Here is a 21,920-nt window from a genome sequence, read left to right as displayed (position 1 = left end):
AAGCCACATGAGCTGTTTGTATATTTTGGAGACTAATCCCTTGTCAGTCACATCATTTGCAAATATTTTCTCCCCTTCTATGGGTTGTCTTTTCATTGTGTTTATGGTTTCCTTTGCTGTGCAAAAGCTTTTGAGTTTAATTAGGTCCCATTTGTTTATTTTTGGTTTTATTTCCATTACTCTGGGAGACAGATTGAAAAAGATATTGCTATGATTTACGTCAGAGTGTTCTGCCTATGTTCTCCTCTAGGAGTTTTATAGTGTCCGGTCTCACATTTAGGTCTTTAATCCATTTTGAGCTTATTTTTGTGTATGGTGTTAAAGAATGTTCTAATTTCATATTTTTACATGCAGCTGTCCAGTTTTCCTAGCACTTGAAGAGACTATCTTTCCTCCATTGTATAGTCTTACCTCCTTTGTCATAGATTAATTGACCATAGGTGTGTGGGTTTATTTCTGGGCTTTCTATTCTGTTCCATTGATCTATGTTTCTGTTTTTGTGCCAGTACCATACTGTTTTGATTGCTATAGCTTTGTAGTGTAGTCTGAAGTCAGGGAGCCTGATTCCTCCAGCTCTGTTTTTCTTTGTCAAGATTGCTTTGGCTATTGGGGTCTTTTGTGTCTCCATACAAAGTTTAAGATTTTTTTGTTCTAGTTCTGTGAAAAATGTCATTGGTAATTTGATAGGAATTGCACTGAATCTCTAGATTGCCTTGGGTACTATAGTCATTTTGACAGTATTGACTCTTCCAATCCAAGAACATGGTATATCTTCCCATCTGTTTGTGTCGTCTTCGATTTCTTTCATCAGCGTCTTACAGTTTTTGGAGTACAGGTCTTTTGTCTCCTTAGATAGGTTTATTCTTAGGTATTTTATTCTTTTTGATGTGATGGTAAATGGGATTGTTTCTTGAATTTCTCTTTCTGTCTTTTGTTGTTAGTGTATAGAAATGCAACAGATTTCTGTGTATTAATTTTGTAAACTGCAACTTTACCAAATTCATTGATGAGTTCTAACAGTTTTCTGGTAGCATCTTTGGGATTTTCTATGTATAGTGTCATCTGCAAACAGTGGCAGTTTAACTTCTTCTTTTCCAATTTGGATTCCTTTTATTTCTTTTTCTTCTCTGATTGCTGCGGCTAGGACTTCCAAAACTATGTTGAATAAAAGTGGTGAGAGTGGACATCCTTGTCTTGTTCCTGATCTTAGAGGAGATACTTTTAGCTTTTCACCGTCGGGTAAGATGTTAGCTGTAGGTTTGTCATATATGGCCTTTATTATGTTGAGGTATATTCCCTGTATGCCCACTTTCTGGAGAGTTGTTTTTTGTTTTTTTTTTTGCGGTACGCGGGCCTCTCACCCCTGTGGCCTCTCCCACTGCGCAGCGCAGGCCCAGCAGCCACGGCCCACGGGCCCAGCCGCTCCGTGGCATATGGGATCCTCCCAGACCGGGGCACGAACCCGTATCCCCTGCATCAGCAGGCGGACTCCCAACCACTGCTCCACCAGGGAAGCCCTGGAGAGTTTTTATCATAAATCGGTGCTGAATTTTGTCAAAAGCTTTTTCTGCATCTATTGAGATGATCATATGGCTTTTATTCTTCAGTTTGTTGATGTGGTGTATCACACTGATTGATTTGCGGATATTGAAAAATCCTTGCATCCTTGGATAAACCCCACTTGATCGTGGTTTATGGTCCTTTTAATGTATTGTTGGGTTCTGATTGCTAGTATTTGGTTTAGGATTTTTGCATCTATATGCATCAGTGATATTGACCTGTAATTTTCTTTTCTTGTGGTATCTTTGTCTGGTTTTGGTATCAGGGTGATGGTGGCCTCATAGTATGAGTTTGGGAGTTCTCTTTCCTCTGCAATTTTTTGGAACATTTTCAGAAGGGTAGCGGTTAGCTCTTCTCTAAATGTTTGATGGAATTCGCCTATGAAGCCATCAGTTCCTGGACTTTGGTTTGTTGGGAGTTTTTAAATCACAGTTTCAGTTTCAGTGCTTGTGATTGGTCTGTCCGTATTTTCTGTTTCTTCCTGGTTCAGTCTTGGGAGACTGTATCTTTCTAAGAATTTGTGCATTTCTTCCAGGTTGTCCATTTTATTGGCATACAGTTGCTTGTAGTAGTCTCTTATGATCCTTTGTATTCCTGTGGTGTCAGTCGTAACTTCTCCTTTTCCATTTCTAATTTTATTAATTTGAGTGATCTCTCTTTTTTTCTTAATGAGTCTGGCTAAAGGTTTATCAATTTTGTTTATCTTTTCAAAGAACCAGCTTTTAGTTTCATTTATCTTTGCTTGTCTCTATATTTCTGCTCTGATCATTATGATTTCTTTTCTTCTACTAACTTTAGGTTTTGTTTGTTCTTTGGTTGCTTTAGGTGTAGGGTTAGGTGGTTTATTTGAGATTTTTCTTGTTTCCTGAGGTAGGATTATATTTCTGTAAACTTCCCTCTTAGAAATGCCTTTGCCATATTGCACAGGTTTTGGGTCATTGTGCTTTCATTTTCACTTGTGTCTAGGTACTTCTTGATTTCCTCTCTGATTTCTTCAGTGATCCAGTGGTTGTTTAGTAGCATATTGTTTAGCCTCCACACGCTTATGTTTTTTACAGTTTTTTTCTTGTAATTTATTTCTAATCTCATAGCATTGTCATCAGAAAAGATGCTTGATATGATTTCAATTTTCTTAAATTTACTGAGGCTCCCTTTGTGGCCCAGCGTGTGGTCAATCCTGGAGAATGTTCCATGTGCACTTGAGAATGTGTATTCTGCTGCTTTGGGATGGAAAACTCTATAAATATCAGTTAAGTCCATCTGGTTTAATGTGCCTTTTAAGGCCTGTGTTTCCTTATTGACTTTCTGCCTGGATGATCTGTCCATTGATGAAACTGAGGTGTTAAAATTCCCCAGTATTATTGTGCTACTGTTGGTTTCTCCCTTTATAGCTGTTAGTATTTGCCTTATATATTGAGGTGCTCCTATGTTGGGTGCATATATATGTACAATTGGTATGTCTTCTTAGATTGATCCCTTGATCATTATGTAGTGTCCTTCTTTGTCTCTTATAGCAGTCTTTGTTTTAAAGTTTGTTTTGTCTGAAATTAGTATTGCTACTCCAGCTTTCTTTCGATTTCCATTTGCATGGAATGCCTTCTTCCATCCTCTTACTTTCAGTCTGTATGTGTCACTAGGTCTGAAGTGGGTCTCTTGTAGATAGCGTATATACAGATCTTGTTTTTGTATCCATTCAGCCAGTCTGTGTCTTTTGGTTGGACCATTTAATCCATTTACATTTAAGGTAATTCTCAATATGTGTGTTCCTATTACCATTTTCTTAATTGTTTTGGGTTTGTTTTTGTAGGTCTTTTTTCTTCCCTTCCTCTTTTGTTCTCTTCTCTTGTGGTTTGATGACCATCCTTTGTGTTGTGTATGGGTTGCTTTTTCTTTTTTGAGTGCGTACCTATTGTAGTTTTTAGGTTTGCTGTTCCCATGAGGTTTTGATATAGTAGTCTATATATGTAGAAGGTTGTTTTATGTTGCTGGTCTCTTACCCACCTAGAGGAGTTCTCTTAGCTTTTGCCTTTCTGTAAAGCTTTTGATTTCTCTGTCAAATCTGAATGAGATCCTTGCTGGGTAGAGTATTCTTGATTGTAGATTCTTCCCTTTCATCACTTTAAATATATCGTGTCACTCACTTCTGGCCTGCAGAGTTTCTGCTGTGAAATCAGCTGATAACCTTATGGGAGTTCCCTTGCATGTTACTTGTTGTTTTTCCCTTGTTACTTTTAATATTTTTCCTTTGTCTTTAATTTTTTCCAATTCGATTACTATGTGTCTTGGTGTGTTCCTCTTTGGGTTTATCCTGCCTTGGACTCTCTGTGCTTCTTGGACTTGGGTGACTGTTTACCATGTTAGGGGAAGTTTTCAATTATAATCTCTTCATATATTTTCTCAGGTCCTTTCTGTCTCTCTTCTCCTCTTGGAATCCCTATAATGAGAATGTTGGTGCATTTAATGTTGTCCTAGAGGTCTCTTAGATTGTCTTCATTTCTCTTTATTCTTTTTTCTTTATTATGTTCCATGGCAGTGATTTCCACCATTCTGTCTTCCAGGTTACTTATCTGTTCTTCTGCCTCAGTTATTCTGCTTTGATTCCTTCTAGTGTATTTTTCATTTCAGTTATTGTATTGTTCATCTCTGTTTCTTCTTTAGTTCTTATAGGTCTTTGTTAAACATTTCTTGCATCTTCTCAATCCTTGCCTCCATTCTCTTCCTGAAGTCCTTGATCATCTTCACTATCATTATTCTGAATTCTTTTTCCAGAAGGTTCCCTATCTCCACTTCAGTTAGTTGTTTTTCTGGGGTTTTATCTTGTTCCTTCATCTGGGACATAATCCTCTGCCGTTTCATTTTGTCTACCTCTCTGTGATTGTGGTTTTCATTCCACAGGCTGCAGGACTGTAGTTCTTCTTGCTTCTGCTGTCTGCCCTCTGGTAGATGAGGCTATCTAAGAGGCTTGTGCAGGCTTCCTGATGGGAGGGGCTGGTGGTGGGTAGGACTGGGTTGTGTCTCTCTGGTGGGCAGAGTTCAGTAAAACTTTAATCTGCTTGTCTGCTGATGGGTGGGGCTGTGTTCCTTTCCTTTTCATTGTTTGGCCTGAGGTGACCAAGCACTCGAGCCTACAGGCAGTTTGGTGGGGCTAATGGTGCCTCTGGGAGGGCTCATGCCAATGAGTGCATCCCAAAACTGCTGTTGCCAGTGTCTTTGTCCCTGCAGTGAGCCACTGCCACTCCCCACCTCTGCAGGAGACCCTCCAGTGCTAGCAGGCAGGTCTGGCCCAGTCTCCTGTGGGATCACTGCTCTTTTCTCTTGGGTCCTGATGTGCACAAGACCCTAAGAGTACAGTTTCTGGTTCCCCCAGTCCTGTGGAGGTCCTGCAATTAAATCCCGCTGGCCCTCAAAGCCAGACCCTCTGGGGCCTCCTCTTCCTGTTGCCAGACCCCCAGGTTGGGAAGCTTGACATGGGGCTCAGAACTTTCACTCCAGTGGGAGAACGGTGGTATGATTGTTCTTCAGTGTGTGGGTCACCCACCTGGTGGGTATGGGACTTGATTCTATCACGATTGTGCCCCTCCTATTGTCTCGCCATGGCTTCCCCTTTGTCTTTGGATGTAGGGTATCTTTTTTTGGTAGGTTCAAGTGTTTCTTTGTCAGTGGTTGCTCTGCAGTTGTGATTCCAGTGTTCTTGTAAGAAGGGATGAGCGTACCTACTTCTACTCTGCCATCTTGACCTTATCTCTCTGTGACTATGTAAGTTTTGATACAAGGGAAATTGTAGAATAGAATTGGATTTTAATAATAGGCTCATAGATAGTGTGGAGATTTTAATATTTTAATATTTCCCTGTTTCTATATTGAAAAAGAAACCATATAAAATATGTTATGATCTCATGAGTGTTACCAATATTTGAAACAAATTTTCTAAGTGAAGGTCTTTGAATGTTTGTTCTTTACCAAATTTACCTTTATAATGACATTAATTTTATTATTTTTATATATTTGAAATTTATTAGGATATGTTAAGAATAACTAATACTATTTTCCTAAGGCTGGTGATTAAGAAAGAATTTTTCCTAAACTTACTGAGGAAGAAAATTTACTGAGGATGAAGAATTAAATAATTAAAGCTATGCACAGTTAGTAGAAGCATGTGATGTGAGAATAAATACTGAGAAATCTGTGACTTGTGAATGAATACTGTATTTTGTCAGAGAATTCATATACACTAGAGAATTTACTGAAAGGAATGAATTTGAGATGATTTCGTCTCATCCCATATTGTTAGTTGAGCTTCCATCTTAATACGAAGATTTCAAGGAAAAAATGTTCTTTGTTCATGTTGTTTGTACATTTACTTATTTAGTGTTCGGAGGTTCTTATTTAGCATATTGAAAATCATTTCAAGTTTAAGGTAAAAGCTATGTATTTACTTTTCTGATCACAAAAACAATTCATAAAATAATTTATTGAGAGTGCTGTTTTGATAGCTAGAAATAGTATCTTCCTGAGGATGGAGAAGAGGCATTAAGGTCTACGTATAATAAAAACAGCTGACTGGTCATTATGCTTTTTCTTCTCAGGTGAATTTTTTAGAAGAAAACGTTCTAAGTCAGAGGACATGGACAATGTACAGTCCAAACGACGTCGATATATGGAAGAAGAATATGAGGCAGAGTTTCAAGTAAAGATTACAGCCAAAGGAGATATAAACCAGAAGCTACAAAAGGTGTTAGAGATTATAAGTTAAAACCATATTAAACAAAAAACACCACCATCTTTATTCTACTAGATTTTTGACATTACTCTGTATTTTACTGAAATATTCAGCTTTTTCATAGAAAGAAAGAACTTGAAGAAATTGGTTAAGCTTATTATCCTTAATAATTTAATTCTAAAATTCCTTATGACTCTTTTGAAGCTAAATAGTTTTTTTGTTTTGTTTTGTTTTTTTAGATATGGTAGTAATTTTAAAAATGGGAGAGAAATTATGGCTTCTTTTCTTTTCTTTTCTTTTTTTGCGGTATGCAGGCCTCCCACTGCTGTGGCCTCTTCCGTTGCGGAGCACAGGCTCCGGATGCACAGGCTCAGCGACCATGGCTCATGGGCCCAGCTGCTTTGCGGCATGTGGGATCTTCCCGGAGCGGGTCACGAACCCGTGTCCCCTGCATCGGCAGGCGGACTCTCACCACTGCGCCACCAGGGAAGCCCATGGCTTCTTTTCTTATTTGCTTTAGTAACAAAACTGAATACCAGTTTTTAGCTTTTATTTTTTCTTCTATATTGAACTTTATTCTAATGGAAACATTAGAGTCTTATATGTTAACATTTTAGTTTTTGTAAGTTTTGTCATAAGCTGGTTTCATGGCTATAAGTCCCTATGTTCTAAAATCTTTGTTATGTACCTTAGGCTTAGTATTAAAAATGGTATGGACAAGACTTTCGAATGACTAGGGAAAGGGAATATTTAAAGTACAAACTTTGGAAACTTCCCCCTATATGTGTTAGACTAGAGATAGAAATAATGAAAATATAAAGTATTTAATATATGTTTTAAGATGTGTTCACAAATATTGATGACAAATGCCTTTTTAAGAGAAGAATAGAAGACTCAGGTGAAAATTTTTCAAGGTCTTATAGATTTAATGGTGAAATTATAAATACTCTAGGCCAGTGTTCCTCTACTCAGATAAAGTATAAATATCCCCATTAGAGAAAGGAACAGAGAGGCAGTACAAAAGTGGCTTTTTTTTCCTCCCAGTGTCTTTTTTCTTTTAACCATATGGTGATAATAATGCTTGTTTAGTCTTTCTTATAGAGCTATTAGAAATATGAAGATAGCTATGAGAAAGCATTTTGAAATATACTTCTGTGTGTACTGAGGGTTTACTCCTCTAGAGCAGTGTAATTTGGGGATGGTCTGTGGGCTGCACTGTGTGTCCTGTTTGTTATGGGTCCATAATGAGATAAATATGGAAATCGTGAGTAGGCATTTAGAAATGTTTTATAGGAATTTCATAGTCCAGTGACATTCTTAGTGTCTCACAAAAATATCATCTGTAACAGATTAGAAAATTTAAAATCTGCTCCTTACCTTCAACTGGTTTCTTTTAAATCACAGTAGAGGGTGTGGGAAGAAAATATGAAAACTTCAATTTCAAAATGTTTTAAAAATTTCACCCTCTGGAAATTTTCTATTTTTAGTACATTTTATTGTGTTATAGTAGATATTATATATGTAGAAGTGGAGGATTTCAGCAGATAGCATTGTGTTATGGATGCCAATATTTTTTTTTAATTAATATATTAGTACTATCTTATTAGTACTTCAGAATATTTACTGTTTGCTGCTTGCTTGAAATTCCTTTTTTGCTATAACAAAGGCATATGTATTTTTTTAGGTTGTACAGTGGTTGCTGGAAGAAAAATTGTGTGCGCTACAGTGTGGTGTATTTGATAAGACATTGGCAGAATTGAAAACACGAGTGGAAAAGATTGAGTGTAACAAGAGGCATAAAACAGTTTTAACTGAACTACAGGTTTGTACACTGACTTGAATTGCATATCCGTGTGTCATCATTTTTATAACTTACTTTCTGGGATATGTTTTTGAAGTTGACAATAAAGTATATTTAACTTTTAAGTATTAGAAATAAAAGGAGCCTCTATTAGTTTGCTAGGGCTACCATTAACAAAAAGTACCATAAACTGGATGCCTTAAACAACAGAAATGTATTGTCTCATAGTTTTGGAGGCTGAAAGTCCAAGATTAAGCTGTCGTCAGGATTGGTTCTGAGGGCTGTGAGGAAGAATCTGTTCCTCATGTCTACTCTAGCTATAGATGGTTTACTGACAGTCTTTGGCATTCCTTGTCTTGTAGAAGTATCACCCTGATTTCTGGCTTCATCTTCACATGGTGCTCTCTCTGTATGTTTGTCTGTTTCCAAATTTTCCCTTTTTACAAGGATACTAGTCATATTGGATTAGGACCCACCCTGTTCCAGTATGACCTCGTCTTAACTACAGTTGACTCTTGAACAATGTGAAGGTTAGAGGTGCTGTCCCCACCCGCTGCAGTTGAAAATCTGTACACTGGTATCTGCTTCAAAAAATGAAGGAGTGGGGCTTCCCTGGTGGCGCACTGGTTGAGAGTCCGCCTGCCGATGCAGGGGACACGGGTTCGTGTCCCGGTCCGGGAAGATCCCACATGCTGCGCAGCGGCTGGGTCCGTGAGCCATGGCTGCTGAGCCTGCGCGTCCGGAGCCTGTGCTCTGCAACGGGAGAGGCCACAACAGTGAGAGGCCCGCATACCGCAAAGAAAAAAAAAAAATGAAGGAGTTGATAAATGACTCACCCCAGGCAGTAGCTGAAACACTTCAGATAGAATCGGAACTCAAGCCCTAATTCTTTTGATTTCACGTCTGGTGATCTCTAACTGAACACAAACTTTTCCCCACACTTAATTTAAAGATCTGTAAAGTGAAAATATAGGTACTATATTGATTGAAAAAAAATCCATGTATAATTGGACCCACACAGTTCAAATCTGTGTTGTTCAAGAGTCAGCTGTAATTACCTCTGTGATGACCCTCTTTCCAAATAAGGTCATGTTCTGAGATACTTGGGGTTCAGACTTCCATATACTTTTGAGATACATAGTTCAACCCATAGCAGAGCTTCAGAAATAATCTAACTTAGTGCATCTTAAATATTTCTTCATTCAGTGAAGAAAGGCTGGCATCATCTAAAATGTCATGAGTACTAAATAATATTTGCTGTGATTCTTTTTATTTTAATCTACTTCTCCCATGAATCATATTTTTTAAAGATATTAGCTTGTTAATCTATATTTATTAATAATTACTACTTTTAATTTTTTATTAAATACATCTGTATGTTAACATGTACTGCTAGAGCTTCTAATCAGTTGAAATGAGCACACGGTACCATGGTGCAGTAATTCATTTTATTCCAAGACTAAGAAACTGGAAAATTTTATCAGTACATTCATTCTATATAAGCATAGTCTCAGACGCTGACTTGCAAACCACTTATAGAGCCTTTTTTACAAATGAGGGAGAAGTGGTCTGTGATAATAAAGTCGCTTCTTCACAGTTAAAAGCAAATTGCAACCAAATGTGACTAGAATTTAGGTATTATATTTGGCAGCCTACAAGTTACTTTTCTGGTTTCATATTGTTAGTTTTGTTTACAGTGAGACTTTACTACAAAGACTTTATTATTAATAATTTTGTAATGTATCATTTAGGACACCACTAGTCCTGTTTCTTACCTTTAGCAGGTCCTTATATAGTGATAGCATTGTCTCATCATTAAACTTTATTTTACTAGTACTGTTAAGAATTTTGAATGAGAAATTGAAAATGTCTGAAGATTTAAGAAAGTAATTTCATTCGTTGTTTGTTATCACTCCCGTGGCTGCATCGATGGTTTTGTGTTTCTAGAACCTGAGATTTTGACTCTTATAGTCTTGCTTAAGATGCAAGTCTGCATCTAACATTTAATAAACCTTTGCACTTGGATATTTCTTTGTAGCCTCAGAATCTTTCCAACATCAAACCAATCATCTTCTCCACAAATAAGTCCCCCTTCACATTGTTCCTCTTAACTCACGATTCTTGAATTCTTAGAAAAATCTTCAAGGAATATCTTCCCATTGTTCCTGTTATTCACAATTTTTTAGTTCTTGGAAACTGATTCCTCTGTATCACTTCACATATACACAGTGGGTTGCCAAATTACAACTATTTTTGTTTCTTATAAAAGTCTATCTTTTGCTTCTATCTGCAAGGCCATCATTACCCAATTTCTTGATTATAGTAACAACCTTTTACATGACCACTTTGGTACTGCTTTTTAAGTCTTTGCTGGTCCTTCTCAAGGATTGTACTCATCTTTCTAAAATACTTCTTGTTCATTCTCTTCTGTATAGTCCAGTTTGCTCAACTGTGTACCAGTTTAAACCTGTATTCATTCTTCGATTTGTAATTTGGATCTCCTAGATTTTGATCCACTTTTCCTAATACCCACCAGTTGCTTCACTGTTCTACAGAGTATTAATGTCCATAGTATTTTTATTTCAGGCCTCTGACTTCATATTGCTTCTCCCATTCATTTATGATCTGCCCTTACCATGCCATTTATTTAAATTTTACTCAGCCCAATTTAGTTCCCATCTCTTTCTTTGTTTATGGAAGTAAAATTCAGATAACAATCATTTTAAAGTTTACACTTCAGTGGCATTTAGTACATACACACTGTTGTATGTTCATCATCTCTATCTGGTTCCAAAACATTTTCATCAATCCAGGAGAAGACCTTGTACCCACTGAACAGTCACTTCTCATTTCCCCCTCCCCCTAACCCTCGGGAAGCATGAATCTGCTCTCTGTCTCTACTGAGTTACCTGTGCTGCATATTTCATATGAACAGAATTATACAATATGTGACTTTTGGTGTCTGGCCTGTTTTTCTTAGCATAATGTTTTTAAGGTTCATATATGTTGAAGCATGTATCAATACTACATTCCTTTTCATAGCTAAGTAATATTTATATTTCTGTACTAGTGAAAATAAGTAGGAATTAATTCAAGATGTTAACGTGTGTGTACACACACGCACACACATTTTGTTTATGTATTCTTTGGCTGATGAACATTTGATGGGCATTTGGGTTGTTTCCAGCTTTTGGATATTGTAAATAATGCTGCTATGAACATTCATATATAAGTATTTGTTTGAATACCTGTTTTCAAATCTTTTGGGCATATACCTAGGAATGGAATTTTGGGTCATATGGTAATTCTTTGTTTAATTTATTGAAGAACATTCAACTTTTTCCCAGATCAGCTACTCCATTTTATATTTTACTCCCCACCAGCAATGTGAGGGTTCCATTTCTACACATCCTTGCCAACACTTGTTACTGTGTATTTTAAAAATTATTATTATAACATCCTAATGGTGTGAAGTGATATTTTGTTGTGGTTTTGGTTTGCATTTTCCTAATGGCTAATGATGTTGAACATCTTTTCCTGTGTTTGTTGAACATGTGCATATCTTCTTTAGAGAAATATCTATTCAAGTTCTTTTTGTTTTGTTTGTTTTGCCCTTCTATTGTTGAGCTGTAAGAGTTCTTTACATATTTTGGATACTGAACACTTAGAAATACACGATTTATAACTATTGATATTCTTACCCACTGTGTAAGTTTTTTCACTTTCCTTTTTTGATAATGTCCTTTAATGCACAGAAGTTTCAAATTTTGATGAAATCTTGTAGACAGCATAGAGTTGGGTCATGATTTATTACCCACTTTGCCAGTCTCTGCCTTTTAATTGGACAGTTTTCGTCTGTTTACATTTACATTAGTTACTGATAAGGAAAGACTTACTCCTGCCATTTTATTTGTCTTCCACCTTTTTTCCCCTTAATTCCTACATTACTGCCTTCTTCTGTGATTGATTTTTTTCTAGTGAACCATTTTGATTCTTTTTGTCTTTCTCTTTCTGTAAATTTTTTAGCTTTTTCCTTAGTGATTACTCTGGGGATTACACTTAACATCTTGAATTAATACCTACTTATCTTCAATAGTATACAAAACTGTTCCTTTACAGCCCTGTCCTGCTCAAATCTGTTGAACCTCTCTGGTGAATTTCTTAATTTCAGTTATTATACTTTCAGCTCCAGAATTTATATTTGTTTTCTTTATATAATGTCTGTCTCTTTATTGATATTCTCTATTTGGTGAGACATTATTTTCCTTTTTTTTTTTAAAGTTCTTTTTCTGTTGTGTCCTTTAGCTCTTTGAATAGATTTAAAACCATCTGTTTAAAGTCTTTGTCTAGTAAGTCCTATGCCTGAGCTATATTTCTGTTAATTCTTTTTTTTTCTGTGAGTAAACCATCCTTATTTCTTTGTATACCTCCTAATTTTTTTTGTTGTTACTGTTGAAAACTGGATATTTTGAATATTGTAATGTGGCAGTTCAGAAAATCAGATTCTCCTGTCCTGTGCAGGGTTTGTTGTTGCTGCTTGTTGTGGTTTGTTGTTTGCTTGCTTAGTGAGTTTTCTCAACTATTTTTGGAAAGTATGTATTCATTATTGTGTGTGACCACTAAAGTCTGTGTTTTATTAGCTTAGTGGTCAGCTTGTGTTTTGACAGTTACCTTAAATGCCTGGAGCTTAAAGAAGGAAAAAAATTACTCTCCCAGGTCTTAGCAGATTGCCTGTGTTGGAGCACTCCTTCCACACTTAATCTAGGCCATTTACAACCTGCTTTATCAGACTTGCCTTATCCTTCTCTTCCTGCTTGCACAGACTCTGAAAGCCAGTCAGAGGTGAAAGCTTAGGGTCTTTTCAGCCCATTTCTGAGCATGCTTTCTGCCCTGGGCATTCAGGTATTCTTCTCAATTTCCTGACATGGGTGAGAGCTTTTAAAGCCCCCTTTTGCTGTGTGTCTTTTTTCTGCCCTTTTCTATCCCAGGCTTTTCTTTATATTCTTTGTCCAAATTGTTCTATGCCTCAAGCTGCTGTGCCAATACCAGCACCTTTAAATCTTTTTGGGAAAATCTGTCTGGAATGCTGCCCCAGCCTTGGGAATTACTCAGACTTGGGTGAATCAAAGGCCAGCCTTTGTGCTGTTTCTTGAGGGAGTTACTAGAGAAAATAAGGTGCATATTGCTTCCTGTGGCACTCATAACTTGCTTCAGGTATCCCAGCTGTCATCCTTATAGCTGCTGCTGATCTGGGTGTGGGGAATCATAAAGGACAATTTTAAAAGACCTCAGTGCTGTCATACTGCAAAGTGCAGCTTTATTATTCCCTAAGTCTTCCCTTAGCTATTGTAAGTTTTTGAATAGATTCCAACAATGCTTGCAAGCTAATTAGTTGCTTTGGGGAAGAGACAACCCTGAATTTCCACTCAGGCATTTTTGGTGATGTCACTTACTCTTTCAATATTTTAATAATTATTGTTTTCAAGTTCTTCAACTTAAAGCCTACTTTATCATATGCTTCAGCAGATAACTGTGTATTTTATTAAATAATTTACTATTTTTAGGTAGAGCTGACAGTAAACTGTTTGAAAATATTGCAGTGTGTATATAGTACTTCTGTATCTCATATCATAGCAGTAGATGAGTACATCTTCCTGATATGCATATATATTCATTTATTATACCTGACTTCCTTTGGCAGAATCCAGTATGAGTTTTATAGCATTCAAAGTCAAAACACAATTGAAAGCAAATAATTAATCACCAGTGGCTTAGTAGGTATTTTGCTTTAAGGAATACATAATTTAATATTATTAATTTTAGTATTAGTGGCTTCTTCTTTTTTTTAACTCTGCAGTTACAAAAAAATAGACTTTTAAAGGACTTGTGATCCTTTGCCATAAGTATAAAAATTTACCATACATTAAAAACTGTGGTAAGAGGATAGAATTGAGTAATGTGGACTTTACCTCTAGAAGGAACTCATGAAGGTCTCTATTCTGCTATAATTTTTAATGTATAAATTTCTCTATAGATAAAGGAAGTTAGATTTTTATGGATTTTCAAATTAGTTGCCATTCTTATGTATTTTTTCAATGGACTAGTTCTTGATTAAAGTCATTTTTAAGTTTTAAATAATAGTTCACTGTGTATTATGACTTTTGTCCATAAAGCCTGTTTGTAATTATTAGCTTATTTTCTGTGTACTAAACATATTTTATAAGAGCTGAAAAAATTGTCAACATTGGAATATATGGAGAATTCATTATATAATTATTTTCTGTGTTAGTTTAGGGATTGTTGCTTTCTGAATCTTGAAAAAGTTTTATGTATTTTCACTTTTTCAGAGATGTCAAATTGTAAGGTAAATCCAAACAGTTATGTCCACGAGTTTTATTATTTTTTAAGTAGGAAAACATATAATTTTTAGGTTTATATATCTTTAATGCATTGTCACATTAGAAATGTAGTGATTTCTAAGAGCATCTTAAAATGCTAACCACCATCATTTGTTGTGGATTCAGTAGTAACTATGTAGTAAAATTAGAAATTATCGACAGATATTTAGCTTTTCTCCTCTCCCAGATGGTACCCTCCCCCAAAACATACTTCCAGGTAATTACAAAGAGGAATTTAAAAATGGACATTCTCAACTCTTTAGGTCAGAACTATAATAATACATTGCATATTAAAACTTGTAAGTTAAAGCTGATGCAGTATTCAAAGGGAAATTTATAACTTTAATTTATTACTAACAAACAGAAAAATAAAAAAGCATTATATGTGCATCTCCTTTGCTAGGGAAAAATATAGCAAGAACAAACTAAAACCCAGAGAAGGAGGAAGGAGTTAATAGAAATAGCAAAAAAGCCGACCCTTTTTGAAGATTGAGCAATAAAGACAAAAGCTTATTGAAAAGCCTTAAAAGTAGATACATTTTTGATCTACAAAGAAAAGCACAAATAAACTGTATAAGGATTCAAAAAGGCAAGAAATAAAGATCTAGAGGAGATTCTTTAAGTTAAGAGAACATTATTATATACAACCTTATACCTGTGAAGTCCATTTTATCTAAGAAGAAAGTAGAAAGCTGAAAATTATGAGGAACTCTGTTAAAATTGTAGTCACTTGTAGTGAAAGATCTGTTTCTGAAGAAATCATTAGGCCCCAAAAGCCTTGCCAGAAAATTCTGACAAACATTTGAGGAACAGGTAATTCACTTCTCCTATAAACACTTCCAGAGTATAGGAAAAGATGAGGCCTCATTTTATGAAGCACACCCAACTGTGGAATTCTGTGGCGTTAGAAAAGAACAAATATAGGCCAGTTTTATTTTCCAGCATTGGTTTCTCTCATGAATGTAAGGCTGGTTCAATATTAACCATTATATTTCACTGTACTAACAGAAGAAGGATATAAATTGTGTGATCATCTCAGTAGATACCAAACAAGGAGGATTTGCTAAAACTGACCAGGTGTTGGAAAAAATAGGAGGGAAGTACCTTAAATCTCATAAAGATGATCAGAAACCTGTTATAAATATCATATTTAATAGTGGATCTTTGGAAATATTTCCACTAGAGTTGAGACTAGGACAAGGATGCCTTATCTGTGCTGCTATTTAGAACTTTGGTGACAGGGCAATAAAATAAAACAGGAAAAAGGCATGAGGAGTAATAATGGTAAATGATAAACTGTAATGCTTAGCAACTAACTGATAAAAGGAAAACATATTCTAGTAGCCTTGCTGTACATCAGCAACAACCAGTGGGAAATTGTAATGAGAAAACAGTTTTACATATGGTAGACATTTAAAAATAAGAAAATACTTAAGAATAAACCGAAAAACAAAATTTCAAGACCATTATGAAGAAAACGGACAGAAAAAGAAAGCACGAGTCAACAGTGATCTACCATTTCCTGGATAGGAAGACTTGAGTCCTCTCAAATCACTATGCAAATTCAGGATACTCAATATTTCAACTGGATTTTTTTATGGAAAAACTGTCAACACACTCTGGAATCCAATGTTCCATTGGTTATGATTTATAAAATGCCATTTTAAGTAGTTTTAACTGAAAATAGCTTTTTCAGTTTTTTCTTTCAGTCTCTCCTCCCACTCGCCTCCCTCAATGAGTAAATCTGTGGCTGCCTAATCCACGAGAGAATTTTGAATAATGAATACCATGTGTCTGTTTATTCACTAGCGTTTTTGAGTGCTAACATTTGTTATTAGGCAAACGATATACGATTACTTTTTTTTTTTCCCCACACAGAATTATTTCCTGAGATATTCCTTGGTAAATAACAAAGAAATTCTTGGTTTGCATAGTTTGCTAAACAAGGCCCCAGTGTGTCTGAATCCCAACAATTTATGCAACTTTTATGTAAACAGGTACCATTGTGCCATTATACAAGAAATGATAGATATGCCTAAGAAACCAAGAGCAAATGAAATAGTAGTAGTAATCAAAGATATAGTAATAGAATATTACCTCCTTCACTAAAAAAATGACTTGTTTATAGAGTTTTTTAAAAGATTTCACAGAATACTTGCCAGAAAAAGAGACCCAATCTTAGACATATTATGACAGATATTTTGAATTATAATTAAAAAATTGTAGTTTCCCTAGATTAAAACAACACAAAAAGTCTGCTCTTTGATTTCTTTTTTATGATATTAAATGGCAGAAGAAAGCATGTCTGTGTCTAAATTTTGTTATTTTTTTCCTCTGCCAGTAGTTTAAATTTTGAAGTGATAAAAAAATTTTTTTAAGAAATATTTGAATATACTATAGATGTATATGACATGAAATTGAAGCTCTCTTTACACTGCCTGCCAATCATAGCCTCTAGAGGTAACCACCGTTAGCTTTGGTGTTTATTCTTCTAGACCTTTCCCCATATATAACATATACAAAATAATGTTTTAAATTTGCTTTCATTTTTAAGGGCAAATAATAATAGTATACATATTATGCAATTTATAGAATACCTACTAGATAGCCTGCCAAAAGAAAAAATGAAAGACATTCTTGTATAAGTTGGAGTACAGAAAACACTTTCTCATATATACCTTTCTTGAAAAAATTACTTGAAATATTTTAGTTACAGGAAGGTAAATCCATATTAAGAATTTTAAAAATTGTGCTGTACATGTCCTTGGGTGTTAATAATATGCATAAATAATTAAGTCCTGAGGAAAATCTTCACCTTGGGAGTCATAGGAATTGATTGCCTAGCCCATATCGGTGGACTTGAATACTTCTTAAGTTTTGGGGTCTTCTTTAGAAGTGACTATTTTGGGAAAAAAGGGTTTAAAAGTAAATAATATTTTCTTTTTATGATATGATTGTATTGGCTAATTGAAATTATCTGGAAGAGCACTTCCTTAGGCAGGCCTCGTGAACGCACTCAGAAGTTTAAAATTCTTAAAAATACATTTATCGTAAAATGACAGCAACAGCCACAAGAAAAACAATTGAGTATCATAGCAATGCCTTGGTAAAAGACTTAAAGGAAATAAATACAAAGAAAATATTCATGTGGTGATGGGGTAATTTTTCTGTTTTTTTCCTTTCTGCCTCTGGTATTAAATTTTTATGAATATGTATGTGGGCAAAATATGTGATCAGGCAGTGTTTAATAAGCAGTACAAATGATTAATAAAATAATCTCACAAATGTTAACACTAAGAAGGTAACATTTTTGTCAGTTTTTTAAAGGTTAACACAATATGAAATTAAATACTTCAAAGAGTAATATCATGTGAACATTTATATACATTGCTATTGAAAGTGTAAATTAACAAAGCCTGTCTGAAAAGCATTTAGATAGGAGCCTTAAAAATACACTCTGTCTCAGGAATTCCACCTCTGTGAATGTAGCTTAAGTAAGTAATCTGAAAGAACAAAATTATTAATTGCATGTTATTTGACTACACAGTTAGTTAAGAAACAACTGAACACATCCAGTAGGAAAGAGACTGTATAACTAATGATTCAATATATCATACATATACTCATATGTACTATCAGTAAGGGATTTATAGATATGCTTACTATACACTTCTCAGTGAGAAAATTAAGTGTGGTTACAACTGTGTTAAAAAATAACAAACGCAAGCACACATATTCAGAAATATACTGGTTTGTGAGCAAACAACCACAGTTCAAGGAGGAAAAAAGCCAATCTTACAAAATTAAGAGTGTTTACGTTTTTGTTATGATTTTCTGTATTTTTCAGATATATGTTTTACAGTCAACTTGCCTTATTTCCTTTGCTGTTAGCTATCTTCTGAGGATCCTATTACCTGTGGGTTTCTTGTTATGTATGCATGGGTTTCTTTTTAATACTATAATGCCATTTGATTTCCGTCTCATTTTTGCTCTTTTTAGGCCAAGATAGCCAGGTTAACCAAACGCTTTGGAGCAGCCAAAGAAGATCTTAAGAAAAGACAAGAAGTAAGAATTTCTATTCTTGCATAATTAATATTTAGCCTTAAGTGGTAATATTAGGAAGTGCTGATTTAGGAGGAAACTCTTTATTACAGGTCGGAAATTTGCTTTCATACTGTGCACTTCCTGCATGTTGTTTCCAGAGCTGCTACTCTAGAACTAATTATTAATCGTTTCTAATCCTCACTGTTTTCATACATCGGTACATATTAATCTATTTATATAAGGCATTCTTGAAATTGTATTTTCTATCCATCTTTAAAATTGTGTTTTGGGGATTTGCCTTACCTTGTTTCTCTTTTTACATACAGGCATGCCTTGGAGATATTGCAGGTTCAGTTCCAGATCACTGCAGTAAAGCGATTATTGCAATAAAGCGAGTCACAAATTTGTAAAAAACTTTTTCGTTAAAAAAACAGTAGAAGTTATGTTTACGCTACACTATAGTCTATTAAGTGAGCAATGGCATTGTGTCTAAAAAGACAATGTACATACCTAATTAAGAAATACAAAACAAAAAACAATGAGTAATGTCAAAGATCACTGATCACAGATTACCATAGCAATATAATAATAATATAAAATATTGAAATATTGCAAGAATTACCAAAAAATGTGACACAGAGATGCAAAGTGAGGAAATACTGTTGGAAAAATGGTACCTATAGACTTGCTTGATGCACGTTGGTATAAACCTTCAGTTTATAAAAAATGCAGTATCTGCGAAGTGCAATAAAACAAGGTATGCCTGTATTTGCCAGTATCCTAGTCTAGACTATTATTTCCTCCAAAATGTTTTAGTATACACTGCCTCAAGTAGCCTGGTTCTCCTCTTCCTTTTTTCCCCCATGTAGTTTAGTCCAAGTGTCATAGCATAGCACACAAACTAGTCTGTAGTCACACTTTTGCTTTTGTTGTTTCCTTAGTTATTCAGTAATATGTATTTTTAGTATAGCACTTGTACATTGCACTATTGCTTTTAGTTGAATTTCTTTCTTTTCCTCCTCTTTTTTTTTTTTTAATCATTTGAGCAAGTTACATTTCTTTGTGTCTTGATATCTTCATTGCCTGGGACATAGTAATTGCCAATAATAATTATTTCAGTAGTAGTCATTATTACTGTAGGATTTTTCTGTCTTGAATCATTTTCATATCTTCTTTACTTGACTTTTTAAAACAAAATTTACTTTGAAATAATGATAGATACATAGGAAGTTGCAGCAATAATACGTAGACTCCTATGAACCCTTCACTCAGCTTCCCCCAATGGTGAAATCTTCTATAATTGTAGTACAATATCAAAACCAAGAAATTGTTACAATTCTATTAAATAGTTTTGTAGACCATACCAGTTTCCACCAGTTTTTACACGAATTAATTGTGTGTGTGTGTGTGTTTCTACGCAGTTTGATCTCATGTATAGATTTATATAACCTGCCACCACCGTCAAGATACAGAACTGTTCCCTCACCATAAAGGGACTCCCTCATGCTGTTCTTTTATAGTTTCAACCTTGCTTTAACCCTACCCTCACTCCCTGTACCCTGGCAACTACTAATCTGTTCTGCATCTCTGTATTCTTTTTTTTTTTTTTCCCAGCACCACTTATTGAAGAGGCTGTCTCTTCTCCATTGTATATTCTTGCCTCCTTTATCAAAGATAAGGTGACCATATGTGCATGGGTTTATCTCTCTTCTATTGGTTTTTTTTTTTTTTTTTTTTTTTTTTTTGCGGTACACGGGCCTCTCACTGCTGTGGCCTCTCCCGTTGCGGAGCACAGGCTCCGGACGCGCAGGCTCAGCCGCCATGGCTCACGGGCGCAGCCGCTCCGCGGCATGTGGGATCTTCCTGGACCGGGGCACGAACCCGTGTCCCCTGCATCGACAGGCGGACGCTCAACCACTGCGCCACCAGGGAAGCCCAACTGATAGTTTTTATCTTTGTTTACACAGGCTATTCTCATCAAACCCTCATTTGGCCACAGCCAAAGATTTTTTAATTATGGTCCTCTTCGATGATGTAATTAATTCTCTGATTTTAAACTCCACTTTCTCAGCTTTGTTTTTTTGTCACAGTATAAAAACTAAGCTGTTTTATTTCTTACATTAGAAAATTGGTATAAATCTTCGTTTAACCTTTATTTGCTATGCATCAACCAAATATAGGAGTTTGAAATTTTTCCATTGTTTTGTGCAATATGAATTTCCATTTTTTCCTTTCATCCTGTGTCTGAACTAAGCAGTGCTGCCCACCGTGTACTTTTCCAGTGTTTATGCATATCAAATTTGTTCTCGTATCTACTTTCCAAGTCTTGTTTGTTTAGTTAAAGAAGACAGGCAGAGATCTTAAGGAATAAAAATGAAAATATTACAATCCATGAAAAGTTTGTCTTGAAGGGCTACAACTGGTATGGAAACAAGGACAAATACTGTGTAATTCCTAAAGATTGGAAAAGATTAATTTGGACAGTTAGTATATGTGGCACTTGAAGGAAATGTTAAGGTGTAGTATTCAGTTTTTCAAATTTTGTTCCTTCCTTCTTTAGTTTGTGAACAAGGCCAATTTTAAATTTCAAAACTTGGACATCTTTCTAACTCATTCTTGTTAATGTTTTCTTCTTGTGAGAGAGATGTGTAGAAATTTCAAAGATTTTGTTCTTTCGTGTTTAATTCCCTTTAATTATGGTATCCACTGTACTTTTACATCTGTGTCTTGCTGTTTTAAAAATAAGACATGTAGAAAGAATGTTTAGAACTTTATCCTGAAAATAACTAAACAAACAATGACACTTCAGATGCTTTTCTTCTATTTAGATTTGTTCCTTGGTCCTTTGATATTAACCAGTTAATAGTGAACCCCACTATTCAGGTTTGTCTTAAAACATTTTCTGTTAATTTCGGAAAGAATAGAAAATCCTCATAGGCAGTTTGCTATTAAGACCACACGCATAATCTAATCTATTTTACTCCTCTATGACTGATATCTTTAACTTTCATCCTTTCTAGTTTTTTACTGCAAAATAAATATCAAGATATTTCTCATCCTTTATCTATGAAAATCAATGACATAATTGATTCTCAAACAAATTTTAGATTGAATCTAAATCCTACATTTCAATTTTTTATTAAAAAATATTTTAAATTCTTTTTACTTTAATTATGATAGAAATAGTTAACATAAAATTTACCTTTTTTTTTTGGTTGTTGTTGTTCTTTTTTTTTTATTTTTGTGGTACGTGGGCCCCTCACTGCTGCGGCCTCTCCCGTTGCGGAGCACAGGCTCCGGATGCGCAGGCTCAGCGGCCATGGCTCATGGGCCCAGCCGCTCCGCAGCACATGGGATCCTTCCGGACCGGGGCACGAACCCGCATCCCCTGCATCAG

General features: G+C 35.3%; 1 protein-coding gene across 3 annotated transcripts in view; it reads left to right on the top strand.

Annotated features, from left to right (window-relative positions):
• Window positions 1-21,920, top strand: part of ATF7IP (activating transcription factor 7 interacting protein) — a 127,629-nt gene that overhangs the window by 60,127 nt on the left and 45,582 nt on the right. For all 3 annotated transcript variants that reach the window (XM_019937285.3, XM_033867019.2, XM_019937293.3), the window contains exons 4-6: window positions 6,147-6,292; window positions 7,965-8,102; window positions 18,479-18,544. In XM_019937285.3, the coding sequence (XP_019792844.2) occupies window positions 6,147-6,292; window positions 7,965-8,102; window positions 18,479-18,544 (350 nt within the window). The remainder of the gene's footprint in view (window positions 1-6,146; window positions 6,293-7,964; window positions 8,103-18,478; window positions 18,545-21,920) is intronic.

This window comes from Tursiops truncatus, chromosome 11 (genome assembly GCF_011762595.2).
Source record: "Tursiops truncatus isolate mTurTru1 chromosome 11, mTurTru1.mat.Y, whole genome shotgun sequence".
Lineage (NCBI taxonomy): Eukaryota > Metazoa > Chordata > Mammalia > Artiodactyla > Delphinidae > Tursiops > Tursiops truncatus.
The sequence above is the reverse complement of the archived record's forward strand: the minus strand, read 5'-3'. Positions and strand labels throughout refer to the sequence as shown.